The sequence below is a fragment of the Pygoscelis adeliae genome, unplaced genomic scaffold (assembly GCF_000699105.1).
Source record: "Pygoscelis adeliae isolate BGI_AS28 unplaced genomic scaffold, ASM69910v1 Scaffold21, whole genome shotgun sequence".
Taxonomy (NCBI): Eukaryota; Metazoa; Chordata; class Aves; order Sphenisciformes; family Spheniscidae; genus Pygoscelis; species Pygoscelis adeliae.
Genome location: NW_008824243.1, coordinates 5,500,247 through 5,518,071, shown reverse-complemented (window position 1 = coordinate 5,518,071; position 17,825 = coordinate 5,500,247). Strand labels below are relative to the sequence as shown.

At 35.7% G+C, this 17,825-nt stretch overlaps 1 protein-coding gene across 1 annotated transcript in view; it reads right to left on the bottom strand.

Moving 5' to 3' along the window:
• Window positions 1-17,825, bottom strand: part of FRYL (FRY-like) — a 166,863-nt gene that overhangs the window by 47,301 nt on the left and 101,737 nt on the right. Inside the window, exons 26-38 of the mRNA XM_009335155.1 lie at window positions 14,971-15,028; window positions 13,873-13,964; window positions 12,072-12,244; window positions 11,425-11,585; window positions 10,785-10,895; window positions 9,707-9,861; window positions 9,361-9,460; window positions 8,042-8,210; window positions 7,012-7,271; window positions 5,994-6,134; window positions 4,050-4,218; window positions 2,635-2,719; window positions 1,074-1,186 (exon numbers count right to left, since the gene is read on the bottom strand). Coding sequence (XP_009333430.1) covers window positions 1,074-1,186; window positions 2,635-2,719; window positions 4,050-4,218; window positions 5,994-6,134; window positions 7,012-7,271; window positions 8,042-8,210; window positions 9,361-9,460; window positions 9,707-9,861; window positions 10,785-10,895; window positions 11,425-11,585; window positions 12,072-12,244; window positions 13,873-13,964; window positions 14,971-15,028 — 1,787 coding nt within the window. The remainder of the gene's footprint in view (window positions 1-1,073; window positions 1,187-2,634; window positions 2,720-4,049; window positions 4,219-5,993; window positions 6,135-7,011; window positions 7,272-8,041; window positions 8,211-9,360; window positions 9,461-9,706; window positions 9,862-10,784; window positions 10,896-11,424; window positions 11,586-12,071; window positions 12,245-13,872; window positions 13,965-14,970; window positions 15,029-17,825) is intronic.

Genomic DNA, 17,825 nt, shown 5'->3' with positions numbered 1-17,825 from the left:
GGGCGGAGGGTGAGTGAGCAGCTGTGCGGGACTTAGTTGCCGGCTGGGGTTAAACCACAGCACTGTACCCAAACAACGTAAGAACATGGTCTGTGGGAGCACTATAATGATCTGGATCAGACTGAAATCTATCTGATAATCCTATGCAGGGTTAAAGTACAAAGTCATTTTAATTACTAACAGCTTGTTAGTTGAAACAAGAGTTTCAGTCAAATGAGTACTCTCTCAAAGCATACAGAACCCACTAATGTAACGCATCATTTACTGTCTGACCGCTGTCCTCATTTTTGCCTGATTACATGACCTGTTCAGCTTTCCCTAGCATCGTCACAATGATTTTATATCTTAGGCACTGGTACAAAAGTTGCCACAGTTAATAAGCCTCCGTTAAAGAAAAGTCTCCAAAAGGAGATGGAGTTTCCGGAGAGATGTCTACCTCTTTCTTTACCTCTGCATCTCAGAAAAACCAGACCATAGATCACAAAAAATAACCCAAAACACATTTTCAAAACAAGCTTGAAAATTAGACGTACACAACAAGATCCTTTTTCCCTGCTATATTTTCCTTTGCTATGGCTTCTCAGAAAGTTTTGTACCCTTTTTTTTTTTTTTTTAAACAGGCCAAGGGACTGCTATCACTTAAAAGCACAATTACTTCTAATTTTCTGGGTTTTTTTAACTTCTTTTCCATCATCTTTTTCCTCATTCATCTCATCGTCCTCCTGCTAATCTCTCTCCTGTTTCTTCTGCCTAACTGTCTGTCTGTGGTGTTGGTACTGGTAAAGAAAATAAAACTGCTTCATTTGGGAAGATGTTCACAACTCATTCCAGAGGACAAGGGAAGGAAAGAAAGTGTATTATCCTCCTTGCATGTTCTATTGTAATCATATGTATGCTAGACTTCAATAGCAGTAATAAGACTAAGGAATGTAAAAAACCCATATTTTTTAATAGGTTCGGGCAAAAACCACTGATAATGCCTATTTCCTCATGTTCCACAACCTTCAGCAAAAGTATTAACTTGTGAAAATTTTGTTTTCTATCCATAGAAATATTTTTAAATAAAATATTACTTTTTTCCTCTTCATATGATCCTCCAGAGCTACTGCTGTAGCGAGATTCTAGTCTGTGGTGCTGGCGGTTTAAGTTACTGTTCAACCCGCTGTAGATGTCTAGATGTACGTAACTGTAGGAACAAATAAAGCAGCATTAGTAACTGACATTCTGTGACAAAAATTAACCAGGGTCTCTCGGTAAAACTGTATTTTCAACAAAACTGTTACGCAAAAATATTTCATCTTACAAGGACAATCAATACGATGCCAAAGCATTTCAGCTGTATAAGACACACCTCCTGTAGCAATGCTAGATAAGGAGATTCAAGGAGATAATCCACTATAAATTATATTTCTGTTAGATCATTTTCATTAACATTTAAGTACATTAAAATACTTGGTACCATTATACATAAGTAAGTTCTTCTCACTCCTGAGGAAAATAATGAAATCCCTATTTGATCTGGCACAGACATACATATACACACACAGACTGCAAAATCCTACCTTGCTAATCTGATAAACTCTAAAGAAATCAGAAAAATGAGTGTGCTAAAAGCACAATTTCCAAGCCGTTTCTACATACGTTTCTAAAATTCTCTCCTCCTGGCCAGTCCAAGACGTACGTGGTATAGCTTATCAAAAGGCATATACCCTGGGGAGGTGTAAGACAATCCTACAGCATATGCCAAAACTTGCAGAGACTTTCAAAACTGCCTTCATTACTTTACAAGGTTCTTCAGCTCCAGCCCTCATAGCAGCCAAATACTTGTCTGTGCCTTGCTAGGCTGAATTCTGAATGACACCTCAGATTCCACAGTCATCTGTGATTTATTTTCACACAGCGCCCCCTCAATTTAATTGAAGTATTGGGGTAGTCTCTATCAATATATTTACTAATCTAACTATAGTGATATAATTATCCTAGGGAAGAAAGAATGTCCAACTGGGGAATTATACTGGAAATAAAATTACTAAGGCTCTCAAGTCATCACAAAATAAACTTGTTTGTGAATTTACCACATAGTAGCTACTCTACAGTAATGGTACATGTGCACTTTCCTCTGTGCACACTTCTTCTCATGCTAATTATAGAATCCCTACTCCCTTTTCACTTTAAGGTTAGCTATCTCGTGTTTAACACAAAATGAGAGCATGCCCACAGTCAGTTACTGCTGAGCTCCAAGTCCACACCCTGACTAAGTCCATGTCAGCTGTTTGCTTTCCACCACCCTCACACCAGTACCACTGTCTGGCAAATTTCTCCAAAAGATTGTTCTTGAGAAGCTCAAAAATTAGGGAAGGAGGCATTTGTTTTAAAGCAAGCTGGAAGGGATCTTGCCACAGATACCAGGCATCCAAACTTAAAAACTTATAAAAGTTTATATAGTTTTTTATATATATATAACGTATATATAGGTTATAAAGCCTTATAAAAGGCTTAAAACTTATAAAACTTACAGTCATATATTTCCTGCAATGTAGACCTACCTGGAGCCATTGAGATGCAAGTATTACAGTACCTACACCAGGAATTCCTGTAATTCAACTAATAACTGCTCTTTGAGGAGATACTTACTTCTCTTCAATATTGTCTTTTATATGTTTACTGTCAGGGTTGCCATCTGTGGGAGCTACCATTGTATTGCTACTGGAAGTGGTACCTGTGAATTATGGACAAAGAAGAAGATTGGTCAATAAAGAAGAAAAGCAGTCTTAAGCACTACACAATGACCCTTATTTACTTGTCCATGCCAAGAGCCCTAACCAGGTTTACACTACAGCAACTGGCACAGATACAAACTGAGCCATAGAAATTACTTTCACATGCGAGAAAAAATTGTTGTTTAGACTAAAAGATTCTGAGCTGCTATCATAATTTCACTAATTGGAAAAAATAAAAAGAATCCATTCCAGGAATCTCTGAGTCTTCAATGTAAATTAAGTAGAAATGCTTGTTTTTGAAGCAGGATCTAGAGACCTCTTTCTTTCTTTCCTGTATGCTACGCCTCATAGAAATCCGTAAAATGTAGTTGGACTTTGGTATGCAGTTAATTCAAACCACTAACAGATCAGGGATTAAAACCTAACAGCCTGCAGTGAAGCTTGTATCAATTTATTTTTAAGAGAAACTTGCAAGCATCACACTGAATAGATGACCACAATCGGAAATAATTTTGCACCCTCCCCACAGATTTTGCTACTCTCAATTACACTTAAGTGCAAGAGCACCATAATTTTTTTTCATACTTTTTAAACACTTTCATGAATAAGTGCCAATGCATCCACCTTGTAATCCAGATAATCCCTATGTGATAGGTCCAGGCTGCTTCGTAACACTGACAGCTTTGCAGCACAAAAGCTAAGTCCTTGCTTAGATACCCTCCCATCCATATCTTTTGTGGTTCACTTTGAAAGATGCTTCAGCAAAACCAGACAGCTTTTCCCCACGTTTCTCAGCATTGGATGAGAAATCCAGTTCTTGGATTGAAGCATGAGGTAGACACTTTTAATATTTTCGGGGGGTGGGGGTGGTGATGATTGACCTATTGTTAATTATTTCAAATAAATTTCAAAGTTCAGTTAAATCCTCTTGAATAAATTCCTAAGGATGCAGCTTGTCTCTATAACAGAACTTAAAATGTAACACCTTACACGGATTTGAAATTGTATAGATTTCCCAAGTTGTTTGACTGAATTGACATAAAAGTGACATAGTGAGAGTAAACAGTGCAAGATCTGAACATAGACAAAGTCTAACACATATATTAATACAAACCTGTTCCTTGTGAACCTATCAGATGCTCTTTAATAAGAACTCCGGGTACACCAAAAACCGATCTTGTAAAACAAACTTTGTACCTTAATTTATTTTTAGAAACAGAACATTGTACTCCTATTGAATATTTACAGATTAACTCCAATATTATAACTAATTGATAATAGCATGTTTATCATTGACAATAATAAAAATTTAAGTTAATAAATTCTCACCTGAAGTGACAGAGGGGATTTTGTAACTGGAAGTAATGCGGTAATATGGTGGATTATCCATATGGGTGACTCCTGAACTGACAGGATCTGTAAGCTGAAGTTCACTCACCAGCTCTTCTAGTAGTTGCATTGTTTTATCTCTACCCAAATAAACAATAACTTTCTTTACCTGCCATCAAAAACATGTATATAAAATAGTAAGTACATAAATAAAATTCTTATTGCAGTGACTTGATTAAAAAAATGTTTTTGAATACTGCAACTTGTTAGAATCAATATCTACCTGCACGGCAAGTGAGGATACCTGAAACCTACTCTAGTTCTAAAAGCAAAGAAAATTGCTTTCACAGCTGTCAACAGCAGCATCAGAAACATATCACAAGAGTAAGAAAGTAAGTCTTCTGAGTTCAATGACAGTTATTTAAGAAGCAAAAGATTTTCTTACAAAGGTTTTAGCAACATCTGAGATCAACATTGGAGCGAATGTATTCTGATATCATGTCTTTTTGATACTTCACAGTTGTGTTCTACACTATTTCTTTTCCAGCAGGTATCATATTTTTCCTCACGCTATTCTGCAGTGCTCTCATGTATGCTTTGACAAAAAATAAAATTGGTTTTGAGGGGGCTTGGGGTGCTTTTTTTTTTTGCTTTAATACTTGGTCATGTGAGAATAATCACACTGTCCCTACATGGCATGACAGATGCTTTATTTTACTGTATTATGTCTGCTTTTTAGGACTATCCTAAATTATAGCATGGGAAAAAACATTTAATTCCCAAAATGCTCGAGGCCTTTATATACTCTGATAAGAATAAACACCTAACTACAGCAATATTTTATTAAGCATATAGTAATTAAGGATTCTCCCTTACATCTTACTTCAGCAAAATAATCCTGGTCACTGCTAAACAGCAGCAGATGGCTGCTAGTCAGTGATTACTCTAGGCATCAGTAAGTTCATATTTTTTCTTCTGACATTTTCTTGAGTCATTATTGCTCAATGATTTATTTCCATCCTTTTGAGAAAACTCAAAGATGAACAGTAAGCAAGTGATCCAGGGCGTTTGACTCGTGGAATTACTTTGTCACCTTGTTCAAACTATACACGCCAAGATTTTGGGCTGCAACATTAAACCAAATTCCCTGATTTACAATGAAAACGATCGCCAATCAATGAAGAACTTAAGCTGTCCTTAGTAAGAACTTAATAATATTATAGGTCCTGATTGTTTAATTCATATCTAGTTTTTTGGACTATTAGCAAAACCTGTAATAATTTTCTAATGAAAATATTGCTTATGGAACTATCTTAATTCTTCCTAATGAACAGAGACCAACTGCTGCAGTAGATTTGCATTTTATGATGGAAAGGAGTTGTTCAGTGTATACTCCTAGCAATCAAACTCAAACATAAAAAGTTTCCCTTTTATGAGAAAGAAACAAAAAATGCTAAGACAGATGTAGACATTTTAATAAGTCCTTCCTTTTTTTATGATTTACTCACTAAATAAGGCCTATGGTCCACCCAGCATACCCTGAATTTTGACAACTCGTAACTGAGAAGTCAGCTAGTGGACTGTTTCAGACTTACCACCCTGAGTAAATTGCAATAGTCAGTAAGCTGTCTTAAGGAAGCCTCAGCTAACTTTAAGGTGCGATATCCCTTCTGGTTTATTTCCTTTCTCAAGCCCATTCCATGAATGCCAGGTTTAACTGAAACTGATACTGAAATTTTGACACAGATGTCCAAGGTAACTCAAACAAAAGAACTGAATTTGATTTGTTCATAGCATTTAGTGATCATAAAATATGGGGTGACGTTATTATTTTGATACTAGAAATCCTACCTCACTTTTTTTTTTTGGTCATCTTTGCTGCTAGATACACAACTAATTTTTAAAATATCAATGGCACTAAGGAGAGATATATCACATACTCACATAAGGCAAAAGGCTGGGTTCGCTGTTCACTCCACAGATACTGATCAAGAAGTGCAAAATTATTTTCAGATTCTTTGGCCAGCTGTCTGCCAAAGTAGTCCAGACATTTTCTATCTCTGACCAAGCCACTTCATCGCCATACTAGAAAACAAAATAAATATCTCTCCTGAAAACTCCAGTAGAAAACACTGTATTTGAAAGTGATCTGTATTTGGGGGACAGGCTCTAGAAAAAGGAGACATAAATCCTGTAAGAAGCTGTTGCCTTTTTAACATTCCAGAATGAAGCCTTCACATATATTCATTTTTATAAACACATTCTGGAGATAACTATTTTCTTTTATAGCTATAAATATATAAAAATATATCTATATTTGTACATATATTTTTATATATAGAATATAAACATTATGTAAGTACACAAATGTTTATTTGTATGTGAATTTATTTCTATTTTTATATATTTATTTACATATAAAAAAAAAAAAGCTATCTAAATTTAGCGAGACCCATTCTCCCAGTTGCTGACAATCCTGAATAAAATTCCATGGACCACAGGCTGCCAAGAGTTTTTAATTTGTAGCTTAAAACATGATCCATCAGCAGGATTCAAGATATCAAGAACTGGCAGGAGCACTGCATGTGACCAATACTTTGTTGGAAGTAGCTACCACAGGAAGGAGGAGGGTCTGATAGACCCCTGGCAACAAGATCAGTTCCAAAACTTCACTTTGTGATCACAGGTATACAGGCGACTTGGTATTATCTATCCAGCTAGATGTCTATATTGCAAAACAACAGTTATATACTGTTATGATAACATTTATATTGCATATTATGTATTTCTCGTAATACCTCAAAACTATATGGTATAGTTTGGGTATACATAAGCAACTCAACAAATATGAACAGTAACTCTTGAGAGTTTGGTAACACAGTATCTCTGAACAGTATTTTCTCGCACCCTAAACACAACAATGCAGTGGAACAAGATGGAGCACTTAAGTAATTAGTTTTACCTTTGCAGTCATATACATCAGATTGTTCAGAACCATAGCTGTAGCCTGTGGTGATCCCCAGCCTTCTCCTCGTAGCCATCGTCTACTGTTCACCATTATTTCTCTATCTTTCAAAGAATCTTCTTCATCTTCATCTTGCCGACGAATGGTTGGCAAAGGTTTCAAGTCTACCAACTCAATATTGTTCATCCATGGCAACAGATAATGCAGCATCACCTGTCTCCCAGCTGGGTGAGCCGTTTGGATTCTCTGACTTACTTCTGTCATTCAAAAATTAGGTACATACAGGAATTGCAAATCAATAATAAGAATTGTTTTGGTAATAACAACAACAACAACCGTGAGCCCAGTAGACCATATGGATATAAAATAATGCTGATACAGACATAATTTTTTTGTTTAGCTGACTAGCGCTATTTTGTAATGGTAAAGTCCACAGTCTTCAGTAGAGCTAACTGAAAACACTGCTGACAAACAGTGTGGAAGAAACCATACTAGTATACACATATATATATATTCCTCTAATTGGAGGAGGGAACTGAAAACCTAGAGCATGTAAAAATGCACCAACTTTGGCAAAAAAGCACTTAAAATTTTTTCTTCCTCATATTAGTCCTAGTAGGTTTTTTTAATTGATGTGAGAGGTTATTATTCTGCAATTGTTTAAAAATGCTATGGCATATTTTTAAGCAAGATACAGTAAATAAGAAAACACTAGAAAGAACAATAGAAATACAATTTTTAAAAAACAGTTGCAAATTATTTCTCCAATGTGATTTTTTCATAGCTACTAGAAAGTCAGTAAAAGTATCTTTAATTCATGTTGTTTCCTCTTGAATATATTTCAAATACAAGTAAACAAAAATTGTCACTCAGTAAATTCTATTTTCTCCGTTCATTATGATGATGTTATCTTGTTGTCCTGATTTTAGTGAATTACATCTAAATTAGTTATTGAAAAATAAGAATTACACATTTCATACAACACTTTTGACCCGATGAAGTTTTTTGTTTTGTTTTAAAACCATACCTGAGAAGATAGCAAGTGTTAGTTCAGGATAAGTCCTTGCTAATTCTTCTGACAGTTGATAATACGACACAGAATACAGATGTGGTAAAGGAGAAGGCTGACCCAAAACCCCATCCATCCGCTGAACTTCCAGTTTGTGAGCATAACGGAACATCTTTGGTTCCAAGATCTACAACAGTAATGTTCAGAATTTGAAGCTAAGTACAGAGCTACAATGGAAACCTTTCTATAAAATCATCTTTTAAATTCATGTATCTACTCTCATTTAATGTTTCCTATCTATGCAGATCTCCATACATCTACCGTATTCACCAACACTGTAGTAACTTCATAGAAGACTAGCTAAGACTCACTCCATGAGTTTCCAGCAATAAACTTCAGAAATCTGCTTTCACAACATATTGCATTAAATATAAATTTCCCTATAACAAAATGTGAAATACTATTGAACACTTGTATTTCCAAACAATATCAGTTTCTGCTCATCTACAAGACATGGATAGGAGCAGTGCAATCTTTGACATGGCAGAGATGCAGCAGGAGGCTAAAGCAGTTTAATACTTTAAAAGTCAGTTCAGGCTGATCTTAAGCAGTGGTGTTCACTTGAGAAGAAAGATGGGGCTGAAAGGGAGGGTGGTGTGAGTGCTGACGTATCAACAGGGGTGTGACTTCAGTGGGACTTTACTGTTGAATTTAGCTGACAACAAAAACCTTTGAAAAAACCTCCAAGACTTGTGGTCTGAGCCACAGGCAGCACAGATTTATTTATTTTTAAACACTAATGCTGCCTGTAAGATTAAGCTAACCCCTAAATGACCCTGGAAAGGAATATACAAAAGTAAATTAAATGGCTAACAAGATTTTCACTATCATCTCTCCACATAGATGGATGAAAAAAATGTTTGGTATTAATGCAAAAATCAGAAAACTGACTGCTACCGCAGCAGACAGAGTAAAGGGACAGGAAGCAATATACTTCTCTCCTGTGTGCTTTTGGACAAATGGAGCTATATACCACTCTGTTTCAGAGCCAAACCAGAAGAATCTTCATTTAGGTTTTGTCTCTTGAAAAACAGATGCTACGAAAATACAAATCTTGAGTGCTTAGTTCATGAAAACAGACACACTTCCACTGAAGTCTATTTGTGCCAAGTAAGGATCTGGCCTAACTATGCACTAAAACAGAGAAGAAAAAGAATATATATATCGTATCTCATTACTGAAAGGACAACCAAATAATAACAGGTTTTTTTTTTCTAAATGCACAGGGACAATTCTTATTTTAAAAGAAAAAAAAAAATCAAAATTAGCTTACAAACCTGTAATAGTTGCATAGCAACTTCATAGATAGCCCTAGTAGAATCAGCTGCTTTAAACAGTATCAGATTCAGGAGGGTCACTGTATCACACTGGTAATCCCTAGGGGAAAATTGCAAGTGTGAAATAAGTAAAATTACATTTGGCTTTTTAAAATTTGTATTTATTAAAGTTTAATTTACAGGGTATATGGTATGGGATAACAACATTTTGAAAAGTTTCTCTAGTAACACATACACACAAACAGGGGTGATTCTGATTTTCTCTTTGGGGGAAGAAAAAACACGGTTCTACACGAAAGCACACTTTGAAAATGAAAGTTTGAAGTTTTGAGAAATGCTGTAGTACCTGTTTTGGAACACGCTGGCTATGGCTTTAAAACAGCCAGCTGCTACCCGCTTGGAACCTGTGTAACACCGGTCTACAGCCCAGTACATGAGGTTACTCTGGTCAGGGTTGAGTTCCAAGAGCAACATGACTGCCTCACAGCCTAGCTGGTGAACCTGTATTCCAGAAAAGAACCAATATCTATTTATAAATATAGGAAAAAAGACCAATTTACAAAAATGGCATAAAATAGGGAAATAGATATTTAATTAAATAAAACAAAACACAACTGCAATACCAAAATTTGTTCCATCTAAAAATGAGATCACAGCTTAAAATAACAACAGGTAATTCTATCAAACTGTTTAATGTTCAACTTGCACTCACAGTCATAAATTATTGAAGCAAATAACTAGATATCTGTACCGACTTTTTCTTTCCTCAGTTCCAAGGCTACCTTGAGCTATTTATTATTTTCACTTACCACAAGCTGAACACTGACCTGAAAGCATCGGATACAGAAAAGCACTTCAACATATGCAGGAATTCCAATGGGATAGAAGGGATAGATCTATATGGAGACTTGCATGTTCTCTTGAATCAAAGTAGCCCACTGGAGCTGTATTTTTATGTAGTCATAGCACTAGTGCAATGGAAGCCCTACCTTTTAAATCTAAAGCTTACCTTACTGTTTAGATATAAAGCTTGGTCTTTGTAACTCCACAGGACCCCCAATGGACTCTACAGTCTCACAAGAGTTCATGTTCAAAATCTCGTCTCCTTTAAATTTCTAAAAGATCTGCTTATTACTACAACTTAACCTGATTAAGCTGATTAGTTTATAAACAATACACAATGTTTTACTCCTTGCTCTTTCCTCTTCCACTCTGTTTTGTCTGTTCTTAGACCGTGATTAGGGACTGCCTTCCTCAACAGGGTGAATACACATATTAAGGACACTGCAAAAATATGCACTACTAAAACAGCTTTGAGCTTAAGCCACTCTAAATCATTTAGGCCAATCTGACCGCAAAACTCATTAAAGTCTATGTTGAAGGCACCGATAGTTGCAAACCAATGTTGACATTGCCTGTATTACCTTTTTATCTTGTGAATCCAAAATATTATCCAGCCATTTGTATAAATAGCCATCAGATGAGAGCCCGACATTATCTGCAACAGGGCCACAACACAGTACAGCAGACATAGCCTTTAGAAAGTAATTGAAAAACACTACATTTTAATAACTCAGATACAGAAAGTGCTTTTACCAAGTCCATTAAAATATCAGAAAACTAGCTTCTATTCAGTCAAGGGAGGAAGACCAAGGCTAATAAACAACTGTTTAACATTTTATTCAAGAAATTATCAAATCATATTTTTCTCAACTCCCGAATACAAGGAACTGTCAATACTGAAATGCTGACATATGTAAGAGTTAATATGTCTGATTGTTAATGTACTTTTACATGAAAGCCTTTCTCCTTAGGCAACGGAGGACTAAAGTCACGGAAAGTGAACATTCAGTAGTAATTTTAAGAAATCCCCATAACAAGCGCTATAAAGTATGGAAAAAGCCGAACTGTCATAAATTTACATATAGGCAGAAAGGAAAAAGAACTAAGTCATGAATGGCAACAAGAAAGTGAAAACCACATCCAAAAAGCCCAAACGTTAAATTAGCATTAGAAAAGTCAACATAACAATCTATTTCCAAAATTCAAAAAGTGCTAAAATACCTTTAATGCACAGTATTGGTGTCTGTTTATTCGCATGTTCCTATCACTGTATCTGTCCAGGGGAGTAAACATGATACTAAAAGGACCTGCCCAATGACTGAACAACATAAATAGACTGTGGCGTAGACTCTGCTGTGGAAAGACACTTCTTCTCTGGTGTACTGTAAGAAAAGCACACAGTTAGACACGCTCCTCTTGTCATTCTTTAAAATAAAGTACGTAAACCAGAAACAGACTCAATTAATATAAAAGGAAAAATCAATGTAAAGACGCATTATTCCAACATCATAAAAGCTGGATGCGGGTTTACTATTGTCCTGTTTCATGCCACTAGTGTACAGGAATAAGCTATTTATTAGTCCAGAAAACTTAATGCACTGCCAACCAACAAGACTTCTGCTAAATAAGAAAATTACTTGTATGCTTCCAAACAATACCAAAAATCTCTCTTAAAACTCATGCTGCTGAAGTTATATACAAAACAACTGATGGCATAAATATTTTTATGAAAGTATTCTGAAACTTCAGAGAAAAAGTGGATTTTTGTGTGTTTAGGTTTTGTTTGGTTTTGTTGTTTTTTGGGATTTTTTTAGAAGTACTGCATATTAAAGACAGTAATCAGAAGTTATTAAAGCATTTTTACATACCTGGAACATTTTGAATGATATTTGCCACCAAGGCACTAAAATGGCACCGGATATCTTTCAATGTATCAGAATCCTTTTCATTTTCTGCTTCTAGCAGTTGTCTCGTTAGATCGACATACTCAAGTAAAGTGTTGTTGAGGGAATGTGTTTCATTATCAAGGCCACCACTTGCACTTAAAAATAAATTAAAAAAAATCAAATGGTATGATAAATACATATAACGATTTTTGAAGAAAAATCCTTATTTTTTTCCTCTTTAAAAAACCCTACAACCTCATCACAGCAAGTATTTAATTTAAAGTAATTTCTTCACACAGCTTCTATTTCAGTGTTAAATAAAAAGCTCCAGTGAAAACAAACTAAGAATCAAGCCTCACTATCAGAAGTCACTCATCCTTCCACAGAATTAGTTCTTATACTAGGGACAAATGTTAAAAACAATAATAAAAACCCCCAAACAACCAACCCCTCCCCCCAAAAACCCCCACGCAATTTGTAAACCAGAAAAAATAATTACTGCTACTTGACTATAGACGTCTATATTACATACTGATTTTTAGGAGTCAGTCAAGATGTTCAGCACTTCACAGCATGCTATTGACTATTAGCAGATGAAAGCAATTTATTCATTTTATATTTTCATTTCCCACCTTCATTGCTTTAGCATCTGACTAGACATCAGTACTAAACTAAATAAGGAGGTTAAAGACTGCATTGTAATTCAAACCTGCCCTCCTTTGAAAAACAACTGTTAGAAGGGTGATTCCTTTCCTCTCAGCTCCCTCCAACATCTTCCCACATTTGTACCGAAGACAACTAAAAAGCATGTCTTGCACACCAAAGGCAAGATGAGGAGGTTTATGGTAGCCCTTAATTGCTTGCTAGCTTCCACCACAGAGTCAGACTGGCCTCAGAGAGAAAAGCTGACAAAGTTCCAGGGTGCAGACTGTGGTTAGGAGATTTTTTACATACACTAATTAAACACCAGTGAGTACCTTAAAAGATAAGAAGGGAGAGTACTATTTTAATAGCTGCACTCGGAAAATCAGCATGCTGAAAGGAAGAAAGGCATTTTAGCAATGCTTCTGAGGCAACATTCTGAAATATACTGTAGTAGCTTGCCTAAAGATTGAGAATTTCACACTGATTACATTGCTAAGGTTGACAAATATTTTAAGTATCATTGTCTAACAGAATGGGAGGAGCTAGCCTAACCATCTCCTAGCCTGCTTGCTCTTACACAATTCCACCTGCACAGAAAAAAATTTGTAAGAGACTTGTAAAACATATGCCAGAATTTTAAGTCTTCTTTCAAAGTGTCCCTACACAAGTAGGATAAACTGGGAAAAAAACCCAACCCAGTTAACATTCTGCCTCCCTCAGAAAGAAAAAGGTCCAATATTAATGAGCAGTAGCCTTCTCTGCATAGGACACGCTGACTAGCATCAGGACTCCAGGTAAGAAAGAATTCCAGACTGATTAGAGAAAGTTGTAACTTGCATTTTCTGCTTGGCGTAACCGGTGTGATGTTTGAAAACACACACAAAAAGGAACATGACATACTGCCTGTTCAAAGCAATGTCCCAGGAAATAATAGCATTTTAAATAAAACACAGACCACTTTGACAAAAAGCATGGGGGAGGGAGGGATTAGAAAGCCAGCAAAAAAACATGTCTATTTATTTAGTGGTATACTAAAACTCACTGAAGAATTTTGCATGCTTGTTATACTGGGTCATAAGAACAGTAGTGACTTAATTCAGAAGCATAAACAACATCTTCTTATCAGTGCTGCCCCTACCTGTGACTAATGACACCAGCATCTGCCAACAGTTCAAATATTCGTACTAGTTGTACTCGTAAAATATCTCGACGCCTGCGCCGTTTCATGTTCTATTCAACAGAGGAAACACAAAATTAAATGAAGCAGAGGAAAAACTAAGTATAAAACCAGCGTGGCATATAAAAGCATTATATATTTGTACTACAACTGGCATCAGTTATCAGAGGTGCCAACCTTTTAAGATAAGTTACCAAACTTGCTAGCAATTTTAATAAACCAGGCAAATGAACAAAATTTTTCCCTGTTGCGACTCCAAGATATCCCAGGTTTGCTGTGACACATATTATCAAAATAATGTTTTTTCTCAGTCTCCTGTCGCAAAGTGCAACATGTGAAACAATGAACTGAAATACAGATGCCAATCTTTCTACATATTTGCATGCAAGACTGACGAAACACACTATAGCCCAGTAACATTTTTAAACAGAAGTGATGTTCCTTTCCATCATCTGCACTTAATTACAAATTTGTTACTAATAAGAATATGACAGTTACCACAAAAAATACTGAGTAATCATTTCTGAGTTTGTTTGCAGAGATTATTATTTCTATGAATACCTACTGAGGCTTCTAAACCCTGCTATAAAACATGCTCTCCATCAGAAAATTTTTAGTCATAGCAGTCAGTCAGGTGAGCTTACAGCCTTTTTCATTTAAAAAAAATAAACAAAGTTGGTAAACAGTAGAACTCAATTCTATGTCTTAGGTACTATTAATTGTGGGCATGTTACTGATGACACAACAAAGTAACAACTGCGTAAAACTATGCTTAGGTAAAAGGAATTAAAAGAATGTGGAAAAGGTTACAGTAATTTTTTCATCATTTGATACAAAACCTCTGATACTGGAATAATACAGAGCTCAAAAATGAACACAAAGCTCTTCTAATGTAAACACCTTACAATCATTTTAAAAAGTTACATCTCACCTTTTTATCTGGTGTACTGACAGTTTTTAGGTGCAGAAATTAAAGAACATAACTAACATTCCTTTACTACCATTTGTGAGAAGATAGTTAAAACTGTGTACTGAATATAGTGGAAAATATGTAATTACCTCTGGCCTTCTTTCAAGTGCTTCCTTAATTATAGGATGTAATTCTTCTATTAGTTCCCTGAATTAAAATAAAAGAATTAAAAGGATAAAAACAACCATTAAATTAAAAGCTCAACTGAAAGAAGTTTCACAGCAACTAGTGTTACAATATAACTTTAAACACCCTGGGGTTTTCCTTCTTTACCTGTAGCTTTCTGAACTAAATCAGCATTTAAAAGAGATGTTTCCTAGAAAGGTATTTTCCTAATTTGAAGACAGACTACCAAATGGGTGTCTCAGTAATTACCACTAAATTTGCATTCACCAAGTATTATGGTGTATTTCTGTCACAGATGATTTTCATTTATTTTCATATTCAGGGTTTAACAAAGCCTTATGGTGCAAATAGATACTATTAGGGAAAAAAGAAAAAAGATGTTGGCAGCTTATCATACAATGCTCTTTCAGCTGTCATGATGCATTTATGCATTTAGTTGTTTCTTTAAGGCCAATAACGTTATGCTGACAGAAGTCAGACTAGTCTCTATGAAAACTGAAAAGCAACGTGCTTTGATGATGTGGTTACATTCCCTATTTGTTCTGAAGCTCCAGTCTTTATTACTACCCAGTTCCTTCTGCCAAACTGAGAATCTCTTATGACTCCAAAAAGGGGGCAGGGAAAGGGGAAGGAGATCAGTAGTATGGACCTACGCAGACAAAATACTAAGGTAAAAACATATTGGTTTTACTTTAATATTTGTTAACATAGGAACTACTGCCTCCACTTTAGATTTGTTGGAGTGTGACACATTTTTCTACTTCCTGTGCTATTGTAATTCAGACGTATCAAAAGCATAAACCACTTCAAGTTTTCATGATAAATGACTGACTCCTCTGCTACATCATTCAAAGGTCCTCCTTCAGAGAATGGGTCCAGGTGATCAGAAAGCTGCACAAACTTTTGTGGTGCACTCAATTACAAGAGACTTAAGCATGGTTAGGGATTGTTTTATACTTTCTTTCAAATGTAGAAAACACAGAAAAGAATTTGGAAGAAGCTTTTTTTGTGCTAAAACATAGTAAAGGGTCAGCTTCCAATGGAGAGCAAGAGACACCTAGACAAGTTCATTGATCAGTAACAGGGGAAAAAAAAAAAGAGAAAAAGAGTATTCTAGCAAGTTTAAGTGCACTGCATATACGTGTAATATATAATGAAAAAAGTCCCCGAGCAAAACATACCAAGTGCGGAGGAACTGTGCTTAAAAAAACAAAACCAAAACAACAAATCAGCGGAGAGCTGCAATGGTGAAGGATGGGCTACAGTTAGCATCTGGTGTGTCAAAGCTAGTCATCAGAAACAAAACATATAATTCAGATCAAAGGAATCAGAAGAGTGATGAGAATCAGGGTGGTGGTTTTTTTTTTTTAAAGTTTGCTGAATGAATTGTTTCTAATTTAGAAAACAAGGATTTCTAGTGAAATCCTTTCTGAAAGCCTTTTCTAGACTTGTAGAGCACAATTATGATTTAAACTGTTCAGTAGATCTTCAGGGCCATGAGACAAAGTCGTATTTTACTCCTGGTAGGAGAGCCAAGTCAGATATGATATATATCTGATATATATATGAGATATATAATATAGAAGATTATCAAAGCAGTAAAACAGAATACTATAACTGAGGACTTGACATTATAGTTTCAAATACATCTTTGGCTCCTCATCTGCCGTAATATGGAACACAAGTGATTGGAGAGAAGAACCATCTCATTCAAAACCAAGAGTGTTAGTGATCCCTGGTTTCTTCTGCAGAGGCAGAGTTGGTTCCTATAGCATGGTATAACTTCATAACTCTCCATTATAAGAGATTGGCTGCTGTCAGAGAACATCTGATGCTGAGCGCTGGCTTTCCCACGAATTTTTCTTCCCCTCAGATGTTCTCTCTCTTCATCCATCCTCCATAAAGAGAGAGCTGTCAGTTGAGGACAGGGGCATAGGGATGCATTTTAAAACTCATGGCTTCCTGGCACAGAGCTGCCTTTTCCCCTCAGTGAATCTGTACCACACATTGACAGTAACAGTACGTTAGGATCTGAAGAAAAGTAAATTTCAGTTGAGGTAGGAATGCCATGATGGCTAGATAGACCATTTTGAATTCGACATTTATATGAAGACTTGTCATAATAGGGTAATCAAAAGTTCTGGATTATGAGCTGAATCCAAATATGTTGAACATGATGTATGAAATTAGATTGACAGAACAAGTGACTTGGCACAGATTTAATTCTGCTGCAGTAGATCAGAGTTACCAGCACCCAAACTAATCCACATGGAATTGTCATCGGTACAACATATGAGAAAGGTGTATTAGTTATGAAGTTACAGGAAGTTTACTCAGAAAAAAAAAGAAAAGGAGGCAAGGGATGCACCACGAATTTCAGAAGTTTCAGCACTAGTCAGAAAACAGTTGTAACCGGTATTTTTTTCAGCTTGATCCAAAAATCTCTTTTTAGAATACAGTTATCATGAATCTCCTACACAAAAAGAGCTCAGAAACGTATGTTTGTTGGAAATACCAATAAGGAGAGTTTAGTAACTCTCACAAACATGATTATAACTAACATTTCAAATGTTAATAGTCCACACAGTCTGTTCTTTCATATAAGGGCAGCCTTTAATATCAATAAAAGGCAGCTGTTTATCATTTCAACTAACTTCTTTTTCTTTATGCAGACATGACCTCTACATAAAATTATTTCAACCTCTAATAATCTTTATCACACCGCTAAATGCTAGAAAAGACAATGGTAATCAGTTTTCACAGCTTTTTAAAATTTCTTAAAAGAAAAAAAAGCAAACCTTTTTTTCTGAGCTCTGAT